The sequence below is a fragment of the Athene noctua genome, chromosome 2 (assembly GCF_965140245.1).
Source record: "Athene noctua chromosome 2, bAthNoc1.hap1.1, whole genome shotgun sequence".
Lineage (NCBI taxonomy): Eukaryota > Metazoa > Chordata > Aves > Strigiformes > Strigidae > Athene > Athene noctua.
The window spans coordinates 160,954,924-160,973,416 of NC_134038.1; the positions used below are offsets into that span (position 1 = coordinate 160,954,924).

General features: G+C 43.3%; 1 protein-coding gene across 1 annotated transcript in view; it reads right to left on the bottom strand.

Moving 5' to 3' along the window:
- Positions 1 to 652: 652 nt before the first annotated feature.
- BLVRA (biliverdin reductase A) overlaps positions 653 to 18,493 on the bottom strand; it is a 35,415-nt gene continuing 17,574 nt past the window's right edge. The window contains exons 2-7 of the mRNA XM_074898177.1: positions 12,014 to 12,141; positions 10,177 to 10,296; positions 9,454 to 9,551; positions 7,910 to 8,017; positions 7,045 to 7,216; positions 653 to 1,381 (exon numbers count right to left, since the gene is read on the bottom strand). Coding sequence (XP_074754278.1) covers positions 1,108 to 1,381; positions 7,045 to 7,216; positions 7,910 to 8,017; positions 9,454 to 9,551; positions 10,177 to 10,296; positions 12,014 to 12,132 — 891 coding nt within the window. The 5' untranslated portion in view covers positions 12,133 to 12,141 and the 3' untranslated portion in view covers positions 653 to 1,107. The remainder of the gene's footprint in view (positions 1,382 to 7,044; positions 7,217 to 7,909; positions 8,018 to 9,453; positions 9,552 to 10,176; positions 10,297 to 12,013; positions 12,142 to 18,493) is intronic.

The window sequence follows — 18,493 nt, forward strand, 5'->3', positions numbered from 1 at the left end:
TTAGACTTCTTCTAAAACAAAAATGCTGCTTTAGAGAAGTGACAATGTCTTCACACGTGACCCTGGGACTACTGTACAATGCTAAAGACCCATCCCCACAGGTGTCATACACCATAAATGCATGGCTGTATTTTGCAAATTTCTCCACTTTCTACAGTTCTATTGTAATTTTATCACTATTTCTAATAAATTTCACTGGTTCCAGGTGAGCACTAGTAGTTTTTTTCTTAAAGGCAGGATGCATATTATCTTTAGCAGTGATGCATTCACATTCTGAATTGGATCCAGAACACAAATGAAGGACAACGCTGCTTCCAGTAAAAAAAAAAAAAAAAAAATTTAGATTCAGTAGAAAGCAGGCAGGTGAAGCATTAGTTTAATGTATTGTTCTAATCTCTGCTGGAAAAAGATTTCTATGTTGGCACAGGGCACCAGAGAAATCGAGCGAACTCGACATGGCATCTATCAAGACATTACTTCTGGTTTGATACCAATATAGATTCTATTTGAAGGTAGATTGTTTCCAATGTGAAAAATAAAATAAAATAAAAACCCAAAAACCCTAAACAGGCACAACAACTAATTAGTTAGAACTAATTAATTAGAACATTTCAGGGCATCGGGAAAAGGTCAAGTTCTGCAGATCAAGTAAAGAGGTGGAAAACTCGTCTAGAACTTCATTCTAGCCAATACTTCTTTCTAGGTATTATTACACCAATATTACTAAATGAGACACATCTCATTTTCAGATGTATCTAGAGAGGAAAAAAAACTCGGGAGGGAAAATCATATCTAGCATTTGCAGTCCTCCAGAATCTGCTCTCAGGGACATTCCCAACTGAACCATAGGAAAGCTTGTTGCTGCTGGGTTCCTATCTGCCTGAAAGGACAGCAATGCATCGGAGCAGAGTAATGTTGCTTTGTTCTGGCACAAATCAGAAGGCACAGGGTATAGCCCAGACTCTCCATCCCACCCTGAGAGCCTAGGAATCACAACTAGTCAAAAAGAAAGTAATGAAACAGAAATAGCAACTGCTTGATGGCAACAGTGAGCTCTAGCCCTGCAGCTTCCCTGTCTGCCATGTTCCTCCTTCCCTAAAATCAGTCTCAGGAACAGATTTTCTCTGGCTGTTCACAGTGCTGCTGGATCAGCTCGGCAAGGTCAAGACACCGCAAAATTCGCCATTTCTCAGCGGCCAGCTCCTCCTTGGATACCTGGCCCAGCAGTTTTTTGGCAAAGAGGTTCTGATCCTGCATGAAAAGGCCCACTGCAGACCTTGGGGCTTGAGGGAAGTTCTCCAGGCAACCACTTGTGAAACAGAAGTTGATTTTCTTTTCACGTCTCATTCCTGGTCCCCTTTCTTCAATCCAAGTCAGAGGTCTAGTGTGGAGGAGAAGAGAAAAAATAATAGTATTTATGAAGAAATGGAATCAACAGTTCAAGTTTATGCTTTTTTTCTCAGCATTTACAGAAAATGCCCTAATAAATACACCATTTTTACATTTCAGTCATTGCACATTTAGGTGACCAACATGGCTTATGGTTACAGAGCTGAACAACAGGTATCAGCCTTAACTTTGCTACTGCTTCATGCCGTGACTTTCAGCCCACCATTTAAGCTCTCTCCAACTTTGTTTTCCCTATACACAAAGTGAAGCCATCAACGTGTAGCCATCTCACAGGGAAGAGGAAAGCCTAATCTGTCTGTTTGTGGTCTTGGATGAAAAGTTCAGTTAAACATACAAATATCTTGCGCGTGATTCAATCACAGCTAAACTCACAAGGTCCTCAATGTCTAATCATTCCTCCAGGAAGAATAAATTTACGTCAGGTACATAACGATGACCCAGGTGCCACTATGCAAGTTGAACACCATCCCTTTAGGATGAGCTGGCACGTTCACTCATGAAAACAATAGTGTCCGTACTCTCTGAACTTTTCAAATATGTTTCTTTCTCTTCACCAGGAGCACTGAGTTGATCCTAGAGATTACACCAGAAGATGCCAATTTTGCCTGTTTCAGCTACATACACTCTCAGGCAGGTCTTTCTTAATCAGAGCAAAGTCCTGTCTTATGCCAATGTGATAGCCACAGTCTCCAGGCCAAGCATTGGTGGTGTTGGCTATTGAGTGGCATAGCTCACAGGTCCTCACACTTTCTTCCCCAGATTCCCAGTTTGGCTGAGCAAAGAGAACCCATGGAATGTCCTGCATCGTTCCAGGGGTCTTAAACGACTCCCTGGCCCAACACTGCAAATGCTTGCAGAGGTTTTGAGGAATGGTCCTCAACACCAGCCACAGCCACGATCCTCTCTTCCTGCTCTTTTGTCAGCTGCCTAAACCATGCCATTACCTTCCTGCAGCTCATTCATCACCACACGCTACTGCCTGTGTTTAGAGGATGCACATTATTTTTCTTACTTGGTTATTGATGGCCCTTCCACAGTCCTTTATGGCCCACTTTAGTCTGCCACTCACAAATTATGAGGGCATCAATAGCGTTGAAGAATAAATTCTGTCTCCAAGTACTGCCCATTAAATCTTCAATATCATTAGATGTGGAAAGAAAGTCCTTGTCAATCTACCCTGGACACGTTCTGCAGAGCACTCAGCTTAATGATTCTGCACCTCTCATTTTTTATGCTTTAGGATCCAGTTTCTATATTCATATAATTGTATCAATTACTCTTTGCTGAGCTCTACTACTACACACACCCCCCTAATTAAGCATGACCAGATGAACCTGACTGAACAGAATAAAACTAGGAAAAAAAAAAAAAAAAAAAAAAAAAGACTCAAATACCAGCCTGCAAAAATGCACCAAAAAAATCCTCAGAGAAATAATAAATGCAAAGACACCATGTGTTTTAGGAAGTCTCAAGGCTATGTGTTGTAGCAGGCCAGAAGGGTGCTTGAGGGCCATATTACTTGGTGCTTTCTATGTTCTCATCCTCATTCCCCGAGGTGCTGGCAGTTGACCTGGGTCAGAGGCAGGCTGCTGAGCAAGTTGGGTTTTGTTCTGACTCAGCAGAGATGATTTTACATTCTTCAGGCCACTGTTATTCAAAGCTGCTTTATCTCAGGTAAACAGTTATGAAGAAACCACTGGGCAGGCATAGGCAAAGACCTATGCGTCTAGGGAAGTCCACAATACGATCCAAAACAGGGTCACCTCCTTGAGGAGATCTGGGGTAGAAGCACACCAATAACCAGGCTCAAGTGTATGTCATCTTCTTCTCTAGCTCAGGGAAGCTGCTGAATCAGAAGTACAGTCATGCAGAGCGAGCAGAATTTAATCAAATTGATTAAAATGACTGATTTAGATTAGTGAGCAGGAAAATGTTGGGTTTACTAAATAGATTTATCTTCTTCTGTGATTGGATTTTTAGTTATTTTCCCAAAGATAGCTTGATTCTACTTGATTGGTAACCAAAACATGTTAATTTTTAATTAACAATAACTTCTACGCTAAACTTAATCCCTTTTTTGATATAAAAATATGTATGCTGCAAGTCTGCACATTATTTAAGCAATTTTGTAGCTTAAGAAACAGGTTTGTATTTTATGTCAGATAATTGTAACTACTGGGTTTTTTAACAGATAATTTACTCATTTTCATTAAAGATTTATATCAAATTATCTGGCTATGGATGTAGTTTGTTATTTAGCAGCATCACTAGTGTCACTTAGAAGCAACAAATGCAGCAGTTTTAGTAGATGAATAAAGCCACATTAAATATGTTGGACAGTTAAAGAAGAAAAAGCAGGTTTAACCAAACTCTAAAAAACCACTTCTATACTGACTTTTTACAAAGCAAGACTATCTGCAGTGAAGAAATCACCCTGACTTTTTACGATCATTTTATCTTTCCAGATTTTAGACTGGAAGTGCTCTCCTAGCTACATTTTATTCAGAGACTGGAAGAGACTCTCTTTTTCCGATTCCCTGTTTCTTTGAATAATATGTGGCCCTAGTTGGACTGTCCTAGTTAAATAAACCAAAATGAAGTGAACACTCTTCATACCAGCAGAAGAATTAAGCTGGCTTCATGCTGGGTTCACTCAGCTTAATATTTTATGCAGCAACTTCTGCAGAAAGCATGTATTACATGATTTTTTATGGATGTTCAATTTGAAGCTTTTTTATTAGACTTTGTAAGCTTAGATCTCGATACACACAATATTTCAAACATTTATTGCCAGAATGTGTTCAGAAAATGCCTTCAATTTCTTATAAACACGTTCCTTTTCACTCTTTGAAAATGCCAGTATTTTTTATTTACCATGCAATCAAAAAGGGCTACCTTACCTTGGATGGGAATTGGACAATTAGACCCTACCCCTAGTTTACATCAAAAGAGACATTGCCCAAATCATTATCTCTCTAAAATTCATTTCTGACATTTACTGAATTCAAGCTCTGTAATCCTGGGACGGGTACTGCAGTCGCAAACCAGCCGTGCTGCCAGTAGAGGTTTGGCTTTTCCTGGATTGCTCAATGTTTTATCACAGAGAGGCTGTCAGCTCAACTGTCTTGGAAACACAACAGAGGCCGAGGTCATCTCTCAGATCGCTGGGCATCAGGCATTAACACACACCTCCAAAATCCAGCCAGGGACAGATAAGCAGCCAGTGCAGGCTCTGCAGTGGAGACAGTCTATAGCCTTTGCACAAATCCCTGCTTAACGAGCAAGACACAGGCTGCTGCATCCTGCACCTGCTGTATTTTTCAAGGCAGAAAATAGGCGGAATTAAGCTGATTTCTCAAGGTTAGCGTAATCATGTCTTTCTAAAAAGGATGGGATTGCTCTCAGGAAAGGTGCAGACCTTTCCCATCCTTCAACAAAATAAAGGTTGGGCAAATTAGAGCTGTAACACCATCACCATCACTGCCAGGCCATAACTTCACTTGATGGAGAGTGGGCCAAATTCTCTACTGCTGTAACTCCACTGACGTCAATGGGGGAAGGTCAGCAGGAAATATGGCTCTGCCACTGAACAGAATACAGGAACGCTATGTAACTTTCCAGTTGGCGTAAATTATCCCAGAGGCATAAAGCTGACTGTCCCTGAGGTCATTAAAATGCTCATGGTGACAAAACACTAACGGACCCATACAAATAATCAGTAGCGGACTAAGAAAAGCAGGTATCAGTTAGCAGTGTAAAGCAGGGAAAAAAAAAAAATAATCCAGAAAGGGTTTTGTATCTAGAAAATATCATACATAGTAGCTAAGAACTATCTAGGAGACAGGACAGCCAGGGAAATGTTTAAGCCACCCACTAGTTCCACCTGCTGGAATTAGTTCAAAATCTCACTCTATATAGATCTTTACAGCTACTCGTGTTACTGGCAAATTGCAAAGAGGGTAAACAGCTTGTATACAGAGTTCTGTCCTCTCACAACTGCATTTTAAAAGGAATTAGAAATGATGTTTTATTTTAAGAGAGAGGAAGGCAAACAAGATGGCAATCTCACAATAAACTGCTGTGGGCTTTGTAGGACTGGCTGATAAAAGGTTTAACTAAACTCGCAGTGAAACTAACAGTTCAAATGAGCTCTGATTATTCATTCCCCAAACAGCTAGTCCTTCAGGTTATTACTTTTTAAACCAAACACTTACCTAAAATTATTAAAGTATTAAGCATTCATGTTTGGTGGGGGTTTTCTGCTGTTGTTGGTTTGGGGTTTTTTTTAAGTGTTCTAGCAGTGTAAGTGCAACAAAAAAGGCTAATTTATTACAAACAAAGATAGGCCAGAATAATTTCCCATGGGGTCTTATTTTCCCCTGCTCTCCCTGGTCTTCTCATCTGTCTCTTGTCATATGCCTATGAGTGGGTCATCTGTCTCAAAGGCAGAGTGTGTTACAGGAAAATAGGAGTGAAGAGAAAGGAACAAATTGTTCCATCACCATTCTTACCTCCTAGGAAACATACAGAGTGTGTAACTTCTCTGTACCTTTTCATGTCAGACAGTTCTCAAGTTGCATCTATAGTACACAGTAAACTGTCATCATAAGTAACTTCAACATATCTGAAAGAACACGACCTCCATGCGGATGGTCCAGAATGGCCGAACCAGAGAGTTTCCAGCAAAATACACCACCAGGCTTTGGACCAAGTTGAGTACTCAATCCACAGGATGAAACACTGATGACTTACTTCATGGTCATATTATTTGGAAATATACTATTTTATAGCAAGGCCATTAAAAATATACTATTTGATAGCAAGGCTATTGTTAGCATATAATAAAAAGGAGATCAAACTCATTATTATAAAATGCATAATCTGAACAGTTTTCTGCACAGAAGTCATCATGCAATGATTGGAAAAAATGGCAAGCAGTCCTGGCTGCTGGATTCTCACTCACTCTGAAATGCTCATGCAACAAAAGCAAAAAGACAAGAAATGGGAAATATACTGTTGTCCTACTCAGGGGAAAAAAAAAAAAAAAAATAAATCAAGGAAACTTCAGGACTGCAGATTAAACATTAGTCAAGAGCAAACTTGACATGTTGGCCTTTCAGTAGTTTATTATACTTCTGCTCAAAACGTGTAATTTTCTCTTAACCTCCAGCTAGTACTACATACCAGTACAAACATTATAGTTCTACAAGCTAAATATTATCACTAGTGAATTACCTTTTCAAACAGTCCTATATTTTCAACCTTTAAAGAAAGGTTAGCTTTCAATGTACAGCTAGAATGTCTGATGCTAAACAAAAAATATCCTGCCGCTGAACAATTTTTCACAGTGCAAGAGAAGGGTCTTGGGCATGGTAAAACGTATTATGGGCCCATTCCTACATTCAGACATCAGAACAGAGCTTTTAAACCTCCTTGTGCTCTTCAGCAGACATTGTTTGATGGTGTCTCTTTTCACTGTGATTACTGCAGGAAGCACTTTCAGGTCTGTTTCTCCTGTACACTTTCATGCCAATATCCACCCATTCTGTTTCCACAAGAGGAAAAGAGGATGCAGAATTTCTGCAGATGACACCTGAAGAGCCTGGCTCACCTGCTGCCACGGTCATTACTCACTTCTCGTTTGACGTCTGAAAGTGAACAGTCATTCTGGAATAATTCTTATCCTTCTGCTTTACTCTGGTGGCAGAGGTAACAGTGAGGTCTCCAAAGAGGTCAATCAGCCAAGTCAGTCGGGCAATTCCACTGAAAGCTGGGAATCCTGTTTTGTTTTCATCGAGGACGCTACCTGGTGCAACAGTAACAGAAAGTCTTGAGAAATGGGAAAGAGAATAATGCCCTCTGCACAGGAAAGGCTGAAGAAACTGCAGTGTTGTGGGCTTAGAGACCAGAGTGTAGAAAGGCCACGAGTGGATGGGCTGAGTAGGAAAGTCAACAAACATGGTCAACCTTGAAATGGATCAGTTAGTGAGCTATGACAGAGAAGGCTGCACAAAGTTCATACACAACGAACCCTTGTTCATTGACAACATTGATAATGGCTTGAAAATCTCTCCCAGCTCTTCTGGGGCCAAACACCAGTACAGAAGACTAAAGGTCCCCAATAGAAATTGGGACACTTCCTCAGAGCTCATCCTCCTCTGAGACCAGTATGAATGAGAAATTGGTCACTACCCCCAAAGTACAGAAGAGATGAAGAAGTGCTTTCTCCTCCATTCAGTAAGGCACAGGCTTGTGTTCTTCACCAGATAGCAGAAAGATAAGCAAAGCAACAGTCTGCAGAAGACAACTTTTAAGGCAAAGGTGCTTTCCAGATAGTTCTGTAATTTCTTGGAAATAACTAGAACTGATACCTGTGCCTCTAGTGAGTTTATAGACAGACTCTCATCTAAAAGGACTGAATGAAGCCTGGAAGGGCTGGTGTCCCTGTGGAGCAGGCAGACAAATCCAGATGGATTTCGATTTCCTCACAGCTACTGACCTGTGAAATGCAATGTTCCCTTCACCAGTTCTTTCCCAGCCACTTCTTTTTTCAGCTGCTTGTACTCTTCAGTCAGAAGTTCAATATGCTCCACATGGAGTACTTTATCTGCCATTACAAAAAAAAAAAAACAACAAAACAAACAAGAAAACCACACACCAAAAATCAGGCCAGATTAAATAAGAGCTTTCTGTGTGAATCAGAGGCACATCTAAGCAGTAAAGGTTTCACCAGCCACCAGTGGGAACTCACTTAGAAATGTTCTCACGCATGGCTGGCAAAATGATGTCAGGAAGAAAATCAAACACGGGCCCTGTGCTGAGGCATCAATCTGGGTTAAGGATTTTCAGGAGACAAATATAGAGGCTACAGGGACAGTAGCCACTATGTTTAATAGAAACTCTGTAATGAAACCCAATACCCAACTAGGGTTGAAACATGAGTCTTCAAAGTAAAAGATGGATTAATTGTTGGCCTCTTTCCCTTCCCATTTCCTTGTTCTGCATTTTTCCTCCCAGGGTAGTAGGAAAAGAAAAAGGAGGAGAAAAAATAGCCTAAGACTCAGACTGAGACTGTAACAATATGTTAAAGAGTACCTCCCGCCACTGCAATTAATTGGGCTACTTTGGAATAGAGGCTATCCGATACACATTGAATGTGGCCCTCATTCAATATGTGTTTTTCTGGAAGGTTTCCAGGAGAGTCAGTTTAGGCTGCTGACAGTAATTGTTGCTGCTTCAAGAGAAGGGGCATAAATTCCGCTCAACTGGAAGCCATTTGGCGAGCAACAACGCAGTAAGTGGTGCTGGTACAGAGAAACAAAAAAGCAGAAATCTTATGCCTCCAGTGTTTTAGGACAAAAGTCACAGAGGAAGTTTTTAAAAAGTAGTGGTATAAATAGAGCAGCTTGTCCTCTACCTGCAAACCTTGTCCCAGGTTTGCACTCTGCTCCTGCCCAGCACTGTTCTCTTCCTTGTAGCCCCATACATCCCCACTGGCCTCAGCTGAACTGCCAGCTTCTGACCCTTGGCATCACAAGGTTGGGACCACACGCTTTCCAGAAATAAAGAGATTTTGCTTCAAGACAAGCTGTCTTTCAGACAGGGATGCCTTGCTGACCTGCAATAGCACGAGCAGCTGTGTGTGACCAGCACATCACAAATGCTAGAAGCTAGGGGAGCTGTTTCTAGTTTTATTTTCAGGGAGAGAGAGGACAGCAAAGTGCACAAGTCCAGTAGCTACACTCATTAAGTGCTTTACTGTCACTGTGACAGAAGTTTCCTTCTCTAATTGAATTCTTAGTGTCACAAGCAGAAACCAGTTCTTCTGTGAGGGCAAACATACCTTACTCTTAGCACTGACATATGTGGTTTTATTTCCCCATTGACACATGTCTTAAATCCTGGACTGACACCTCTCCAAGAGAGGCATACTCCCTTGTATGTCATGATTAACAGTAGATGGGAGGCCTGCCTTTGTCTGATGCCTTTTGGTGCTACCCAACAGATAATAACAGTTTACACCCTTGGGAACAAATGTGTTACCTTTCTGCTCAGCCATTTCCCAGAGCTCATGGGCCGCCTTAGCAGACAAAGCCATGGGGTACTCAACAAGGACATGTTTCCCAGCTTCTAAAAACATTCTGAAAGGGATACAAGATCAGTCTTTTAGAAGTATATCATTGTAATCATCTCTCTCCAACGTGCAAGCTGCTTCTCATTCTCACAGTCAGCCCTATATGGAGAAATGCACAGTGCGGAGTAGCAGAAATAAATGGCAAGTTTCTTAGCAAGGATGGTGTGGTGGTTACATCATACATTTAAACACCAGGAGAGCTGGGTTTTAATTATTTTTCCACAGAATTCCCTCACTCACCTACAGCAAGTCACTAAAATGTCTCAGTGTTGAGCACTGCAATTTCTAACTTCCAGACACATGAGTGGCTGGAGTGGGGCACCAGAGTGCCCTTCCTCTATATAATCTGTGAGGAAAGCCTCTGAATCCTATTTTAAACTGTCCGTCCATCAAACACAGGCCTAGAGATACGCAGTTGGAATTGTTAGGGAAATGAATGCATCTTAAGTCCTACTCTCTTCCAAGGTTTATTGGGTGCACTAGGGACTGGCTATCATTCACTTCAGGCTTCTAGTCTGGCAGCATCTTCTCCAGTGTTCACATCCTCTCCTGCAACAGTTTTACACAGCTCCTCTATGTTTCTAAATTACAGGGGAAAGGGTGAAAAAAAGGAAGAAAAAATCTCAAAATACCTGATGGTTTCTTCATGGCTTCTGTTCTCTGTGCTGATGAAGGCTGCATGGATCTCTTTGCTTCTTAGAGCATCTTCCAGGCTAATCTGCTTGGCCTCATTAATATTGCCAAAATCCCTCCTGTGCATAAATACAACCAGAGTATAACTATCACAGTCCACTCCTTCCAACTGCATGTTGTGCAGCGGCACTTAGAAGTTGTTCCTATGGACCACTGGCTCAGTGAGCTCAAGCAGAGTAGAACAAAGGCAGCTTGTTATCCAGGAAGGGCATGAGCACTTACAGACAGAAGTGGAGTGCACAGAAGAACAAAACAGCTGGGCCAGTGTGTAGGTGGTGGTGTCAGTACTGAAACTGTCCTGCTATGATTGAAGTGTAAAGTGCTTTTTGATTTTGGTTTTTTTTTGGTTTGGATGTTTTAGTTTTTAATAAGCATCACTACGAAAGAGCCATTTTAAGAGTGACTCGAAGGAGTACAGTGCTCCTATGGGACAACTTCTCCCCACCATACTGGACAACATGGGCAACAGGACTTGAGTTGGCAGGGCCACATGCAACTACAAGAAGTACGGACAAACAGAAGAGGGAAAAAGCAGATGCTTGGCTAGGATAACTCACACCTTATGACACACACATCATGTTAGTGCTAAGGGGAAGGCTCTCTTGGCCACCACCCTGAGCACATCTCCACCTGAAAATGAAACACACACACCCCCTGCAAAAGCCCTTTGCATTAGTAAAGACTGCAGCAGACTCCTTGACAGGGTTAGGATAGGTGACAGAGGGCATGAGGGTAGGCTACAAGCAGGACACGAAAGCAAAGACAGGTAATGTTTGTGCATGACTGGAATGCAAAGAACAAGGCAACATACGAGCCATGCATTTCAACAGCACTGTTTCTCAACAGAAGTAGTAGAAACCCTATCTTCAGTGATGTTCACGGCTAGCTGTAGCACTAGCAAAGGCATCAGGGAACCGAGAGTGTATTTGGCAGGGAGATAAACTGGATGACCTAATGGGTCTTTTCAGTCTCAGACAACCCTGACTGCATGATTTAAATATAGCTGGAAAAATAAATTTGCAGTCTGTGATCCATACATATACTGCCTAACTATTTAAAACCTTTATGCTCCGCTGTTATGGGGCAGACAGTCCAGCAGGAATGCTTAGAAGGAGGTATACACTAAATTTCCACAGCTCCAAGCTAGTGAGAAAAACTCTTGCTTTCTAAGAAGCAACCGAACTGTATATACTAAATTGTGGGATTTTCTTTAAAGACATATACAGGTTCAGTACCTGGTTTTCTTAAAAGAAAAAATAATAGAATTTTATGATTAAGTTGCAGTATTAGGAGCTTTACAACTCATTTTTGAAAAAAAAAAAAATTAAAACTCTGTAAAGCTTCTTCTGTTTTTTAAACATTTCTACAATGCCATTCATACATTAGCTCATTAGTGTAATTATTTTCTCTACCGTCCCAAACCTAGAGGAAATTAGACAGACAGAATTGCACTTCTTTTTATCACACAGATCCTATAGCGAGAACGTCACTCCGTTTTTATTTTAGTAATTTTTGCAAGGCATCTCACTAAGGTATCCTATCTGTTCCCTCTCGCAAAGCTTTCTGTGCTCATTTCCTAGCTGCCACTTAGAATGACAGGCATATTTGCATAAATTTTCCCTTTTCAGACAGCTTTAATTATAAGAGAAATATAAAACTTTGGATATTCATCCCCTGCCCCCTGAAATAATAGTCCTCCACAAGGAAAGGCATGTGCACCAGAAGAAAGAAACATTACAATATACATATTAAACACGCTAAAATGAAATTTCTAACCTGGATACAAATCCAAAGAGTTTCAGGTGCTCAGAAGGGCTGGAAGGCATCGGATTCATCAAGTCTCGGATTCGTGCTAAGCCAGCAATTCCAACTCCAACCACCACCGTCCCAAACATTTTGTTAATCTGACCAAAGGAAAAAAAAAGCAACATTTTTTTTTCTTTTAGTGGGGAGGGGAGCAGCTGGGAGGGAAGATGGGAGGATGGATTACTCTTGAGCCCTGCTTTCATACAGCCAAACCTTATTCAGATATCAGCAACCAGCTAGCAGAGATGTTAAGCTGTAAGCTACTGAGCTCACTCGCATCCCATTGAAAAGTGGTCAAGCGGTTCAGCCTGTCATAGACTGATCTTGAGACTTGTATTTAACAGCTATGATATCACAGCTCCAGCACAAAGTTCTTCCTTTCCACGAATAGAAGGCAGACTTCAAAAGCAAGACATTCTTCTATTTATATCACTGCTTCCATGCTGGAAAAGAGCCAAAAGGTTCTGCAAACCCAGCAGAGCTTTATATAAACCCTGCTAACTTCCTGAGCGCCTGCAGCACAGCCTGCCCTGGGCTGCCACACGGACATTCACAGTGCACGGCAGCATAGCCAGAATACTTCGGGACAGGAAGCAAAGAGCACCTTTTCTTCCCCCGTGTAACCGCTGGCATGTTCTACAAGGTCAAGATGCAACCAACCATCTGATAATTTGGTCAAGATGCTTGCTTGACATTTATATGCATGAAGAAAGCTTTGCCATCTCTTTAATGACAAGCAGGCATTTCCTCAAGATTTACATCTTCCAAAAGCACATTCCTGCCACAGGTGCATCATATGGAGGATAAGCCAGGCTGGGCTGCTGGGCCACTGGTAATAAATTCTGTTGGTTTTATGATTTCCCATTGGTTTGCGGAAGCACTGGACAACTGGTGTAACCTTTTGAACCTGCACTGTTCCACCACCCTGAGGACTAGCAACATTTTGTAAAATGATTTTTAAGATTTACAGGAAAAATGGCCTAAAACCAAGCCAAGTCAGCCCATCTGCATTTTTTGTTCCTTCCATCCTACAACAGCGTCCCTTCAGACTCTGTTTCTTCTGTTTCAGTGTTCTCCTTCCTGTCACTGCCAATTCCTTCACGGCAGTGAACTCTTCCAAACGCCTCCACTACCTGGCTCCAGCCCTTCATATCTTTTTGAGACTTAAATGGATAAACGGACAACCCCACTTCACTCCTCCTTGTGTCTCTTCTCTGACAGGATCACAGTGCAGCAGCACAGCTGTAAGTGACTGTTCTGACAGTGCTAGATGTTGAGCTGCTAAGAAATTATATTAAGTGGCACAAAGAAAAAAATAAACAAAAGAAAGCCACTCTCCAATCACATGTCATGTCCGGATTTTGTTTTTCTATAAGCTCCTGAGTACATATATATTCCTGTCAGTGCTGAACTCCGTTTACTTTATCCATGCCAAAAGAGTAGAAGGGTAAAGCACACAGTGGTGTGTTTAATGCAAAAGAAGAAATGAGTGATATTGGAAGAGTTCTCTTGAGGGAATTGCAGTGACATGTCATCACCAAATATAACGTGATGACACTGCTCACCAGGAAGAGAGATGTATAGGGCTGACAGAGAGAAGGAGAAAGGGGGGGTAACAACCACACAACCCATTTTCAGTTCTACTGACAAGCAAAGTCCTGGTCTGGGCTCTCCGTTACACTCGCTTTTCTCTATGGCCAAAGAGAAGAGAGACTGAGACTTGCAGAATGATCTCAGCTGGAAGGAGCCCCTGGAGGTCACCCGACCCAAACTCCACTCAGTCGCATCAGGGACATGTCAAGTTTTGACTGTCCCCACAATGGGAATCCAGCAACCTCCCAGGGCCCCTGCAGCATTTGACCACCCTCACAGCAAGAACAACTTCTTAGTATCTACTCAGAGTTTCCTGTGTTCTCTTTTGCCCTCCCACTTCACATCTCCCAGAAGAGGGAGGCTCCAGCTCTTCTGCATCCTCCCATCAGAAAGCTGTAGGCAGCAATAACACACCCCTTTACTCTCCTTTTCTGGTGGGTGGACAAACCCAGTTCCCTAAGCCTCTCCTCATTCATCATCTGCTCCAGCTCTCCTGATCATCTTGGTGGCTCTCCACCAGACTTGCTCCTGTATTTAACTTATTTCTCATACCAGGGTACACAAAACTAGACACAGAACTGAAGGTGTAGTCAGGTCCTGTTGGCTACACCCTTGCTAATGCAGTCCAGGACACAGCTGGCCACCTTTGCTGGAAGAGCACATTGTGGCCTGACATTCAACTTGTCCACCAGCATCTGCAGGGCTCTTTCTGACTTTCCAGTCTTGCGGTCCCCAACCTGTACTGGTGGACAGGGCTATTCCACCCTGGACAAAGAACCCTATGTTTGCCTTTGCTGAACTTCCTGATGCTCCTTGTCTGCCGCTTCTCCAGCCTTCCCAGGCCCCTCTGGTGTACTGACCACTCCCCCCAGTTTGATTTAATCCACAGACTTGCCAAAGCTGCACTCCATCCTGTCATCCAGGTGGTTAATAAAGGCACTTAACAGTACTGAAGAAGAGTACAATATTTTCCCTTTTTCAGTCACCAGGAACCTCCCCTGATCACCACGTGGCTTCTCAATGACACCAACCAAGTCCCTCAGCACCCTTAGAAGTACCTTGTGTGGTGCCAGGAGCTGCTGTACATCCAATCAGCTCAAGAGCTACATCACTGTCTTCCTCTACTGTGGGTAATGCTACATTCCCACAGACTCTATTACTGGACTCTGAAGCCCAGCAGGCCTGAGGACAGACATTACTAGTGAAAGCCAAGGCGAAAAAAAGGCATCAAGTAACTTTAATTTCCTTCGCCAGGCCTCAATGAGCAGCAGGCTCACATTTTATCAGCCTTTTTTGTGTTGCAAATGTACCCAGAGAAACCATTCCCATAGCTCATTTCAGCACCATCTGATTTGATCTTTGCTTTTCTCAGCTCTGTCCCTGCAAGCTCAGCCACTGCCTCTATGCTCCTCCTGGATAGTCCTTCACAGCTTGTGCACTTTCTTTTTGAGGGTAAGCTCAGTAAGGATGTCCCAGACAATCCACAGCAGCTTTCTGCCACGCTTGGCTCTGCCTGAAGAACACAGGAGTGGGTCCTGCCTGTGCTCTGGGGAGGTCAGCCCTGTAGATCAATCTGAGTCCCTCTGCCCCCCCCATGGCAGTCTCCCACAGGACCTTGTCAAGCAGAGCCATCAAAAAGCCAAAAAACCTGCTCTTCTGAAGTGTATGGTTGCAATTCCTTAAAATGTAGACTCATAAAGGCCTCCAGTGCGAATCAGGACCAGGTCAGCAGAGGTTTTTAGAAGCAGTCCAGCTGGAGAGCAGCTGAAGAGGTGCTGATTTTAAATTCAGAAATTTTCAAGGTTACTGGAGTGTTAAGCTGATAATATTTCCCTACTGCCTTCAGCAGGATTGGGAGTGGGAGTCGCACAGCAGACAAATTCCCCTGAAGCTCCTACAGTCATCTTGTTTCCAAGAACTGCTTTTTCTTTTCTGGTGAGTGAAGTGGAGAAGGTAGGGGAGCTGACCACCTTCTTGCACTGCCACGAAGAAAGAACACCTCTCAGCAGGTGCTCAGGTTGCACAACGTCAACATTTTTGCTTCTCCTTTGAAAAAACTTTCCTAGTTTCATCTGATGAACAATTTCTGACCTCCTCAAAAGTCACATTTAAGACAGGCAAGATGATGCAACCTAGGAACAAAAACTGTTACTATGCAACCTGTTGCCATAGCAACCAGCCATTTGGTCCAGGTCAAGGGTTTCACTGACTGATGCGGTATCCACATGAAAAGAGACAGCTACTAAATGTACATTACAGAACCTTTGCTTATGCACATAGCAAAGAGAAAAATCACTACGTCTGCAACCCTGCTGCAGCTTTTTATTACCCTCATTTTGCTCACACAACAAATCCTGCAGCTGCTTAGGGAGAAAAAGTAAATTAGATATTTTTTGGAACTGTCTTGAACCATGTAAGAGCAGAATAGAGAATACTCATCTGAGAGTCCAGATGAATATATGAAAATTTACTCCTTTTTTCAAACCTTTACATGAAGATAACAGCTACAGTTACCTTTCAAGTACAAAAATTATGAAGGAGGAATCCCAAACTGTAAACTGTGGTGCCTGCCTTCCATGCCTTTTTCTTAAAATTCGTGACCTCGGTTAAAGCTTTGACAAAAAGATTTCAGAGGCATTTTCAAGGCTGCTGAACTTTGGCTCCTGTTGTACTGAAAAAATTGTGCAGTAAGTGATATATCAGCCAGTGTCCAAGAGCATTTTCTCCACCCTTTCCTAACTGGCTGTATGAAAGCAAAGGGGCTGGGAAGAAGATTAAAAACAATGTCTTTCATGCTCTCAGACTGTGATGGAAGAGTGCCACTGCCCAGCAGCAGCTGCCCTGGCCTGGCTGCAGGCAGCCCTGCCAGCCCCACCAAGGGTCCCCTCTGAACTGGGGCAGTGGGCATGGTGGCTGCCAACTGGTGCGGGAGCTCTTCCCCACCGACAGCCAGCACAAGTGGCTCCTCTTACAGAGGGAGACAAGCCCTGTGTGACACAGAGGTAGAGCCAAGAAAAGCATCTAGCTGAAAAGGATCATTTATCCTACACTGATATATCATCGTCCCATCACCTCTCTGCTCTCTGATGAGTTTTCTACCCTTCAGCTGCTTATTTCCTCTGCTGGATAGATCTAGGCTACTCTGTAGCAACAAAATTGCTCTATACCCAAGTATTCTTGCAAAAATTAGCTGTAAACCAGGAATATTCAGCATCAAAACAAGAAATGGAGTATGCCCAAAGGGTTCAGTCACCCAGCAAATGTGTTCCTCCCCAGTATAATCGCTGCAGGACTTAGCCCCTACAACTCAAACCCCTTAATGCTCACAGAAGTAAGCTTAAGGGAAGCCAGGCTTACCACTGTTTAGTGCAACATCACTGAGGCCATGCAAAGCCAGTGCAGAGACAAGATAAAAGGCAGAATTTAAGAATTATCTCCCCTTCAAGAAAATTTTTCATGGCATATCTAGACAGTTTAAGAACAGGTACCTCCTCTCACGATTTGTAGAGAATTTCAGTAAGCCTCATGCATCCTCTCTGCAGTTTTCAAAGTCTCTTTCCCACAGGTGTGAATGAGTAACTCACATCAGAAATGAAACTATTTTGCAATTAATGTCACCTGCAATAGCATAACACTGATGTGGGAGGCTTCCCTGAAGCACTCCCATCCTGGTCTTTTTAAGTGTGGTACTTCAAGTGACTACCATTTCACTGCCACATGTATTTTATGAGCAGCAGAAACCTCGCCAGTGAGTACTTAATCTGAAAATACTGCTGTCAAGGTTAGTTCACTTTTGCATACTCAACAGTTGAACCATTTCATCCCCACAGTAATTTTTCAGCAATTTTCACTCTCTCCAGCACTCCCTTCTGTACCTGTCAGAGCTTTGCTTACATTAAATCTGTAACTCTACCAAACCTGATACATGTTGTCATTTCCTTCCCGCCACTTAAAAACACACAGCAGAATCCCCAATGACCTAGCAGCCACTTCCCACTACTTTCAAAGAGAAAAGGGGGACTCATATGGCCAGGTGCCAGCAACTGGGGAGACTGGGATTCAGGAGAAGCTACTGGGCAGACTAAGTGTCTAGAGAGTGGCTGCTGGAGGGATCCACCCTGTACAGAATCACAGAATTGTCTAGGTTGGAAAAGACCTTGAAGATCATCCAGTCCAACCATTAACCTCACACTGACAGTTCTCAACTCCACCAGATCCCTCAGCGCTGGGTCAACCCGACTCTTCAACCCCTCCAGGGATGGGGACTCCACCCCTGCCCTGGGCAGCCCATTCCAACGCCCAACAACCCCTTCTGCAAAGAAATGCTTCCTAAGAGCCAGCCTGACCCTGCCCTGGTGCAGCTTGAGGACATTCCCTCTTGTCCTATCGCTTGTTCCTTGGTTCAAGAGGCTCATCCCCAGCTCTCTGCACCCTCCTTTCAGGGAGCTGTAGAGGGCGATGAGGTCTCCCCTCAGCCTCCTCTTCTCCAGACTAAACCCCCCCAGTTCCCTCAGCCGCTCCCCATCAGACCTGTGCTCCAGAGCCTGCACCAGCTCCGTTGCCCTTCTCTGGACATGCTCGAGTCATTCAATGGCCTTTTTGTAGTGAGGGGCCCAAAACTGAACCCACTCATCGAGGGGTGGCCTCACCAGTGCCGAGTACAGGGGTCAGATCCCTTCCCTGTCCCTGCTGGCCACGCAATTGCTGACACAAGCCAGGATGCCATTGGCCTTCTTGGCCACCTGGGCACACTGCTGGCTCCTGTTCAGCCGGCTGTCAATCAACACCCCCAGGTCCCTCTCTGACTGGCAGCTCTCCAGCCACTCCTCCCCAAGCCTGTAGCACTGCTGGGGGTTG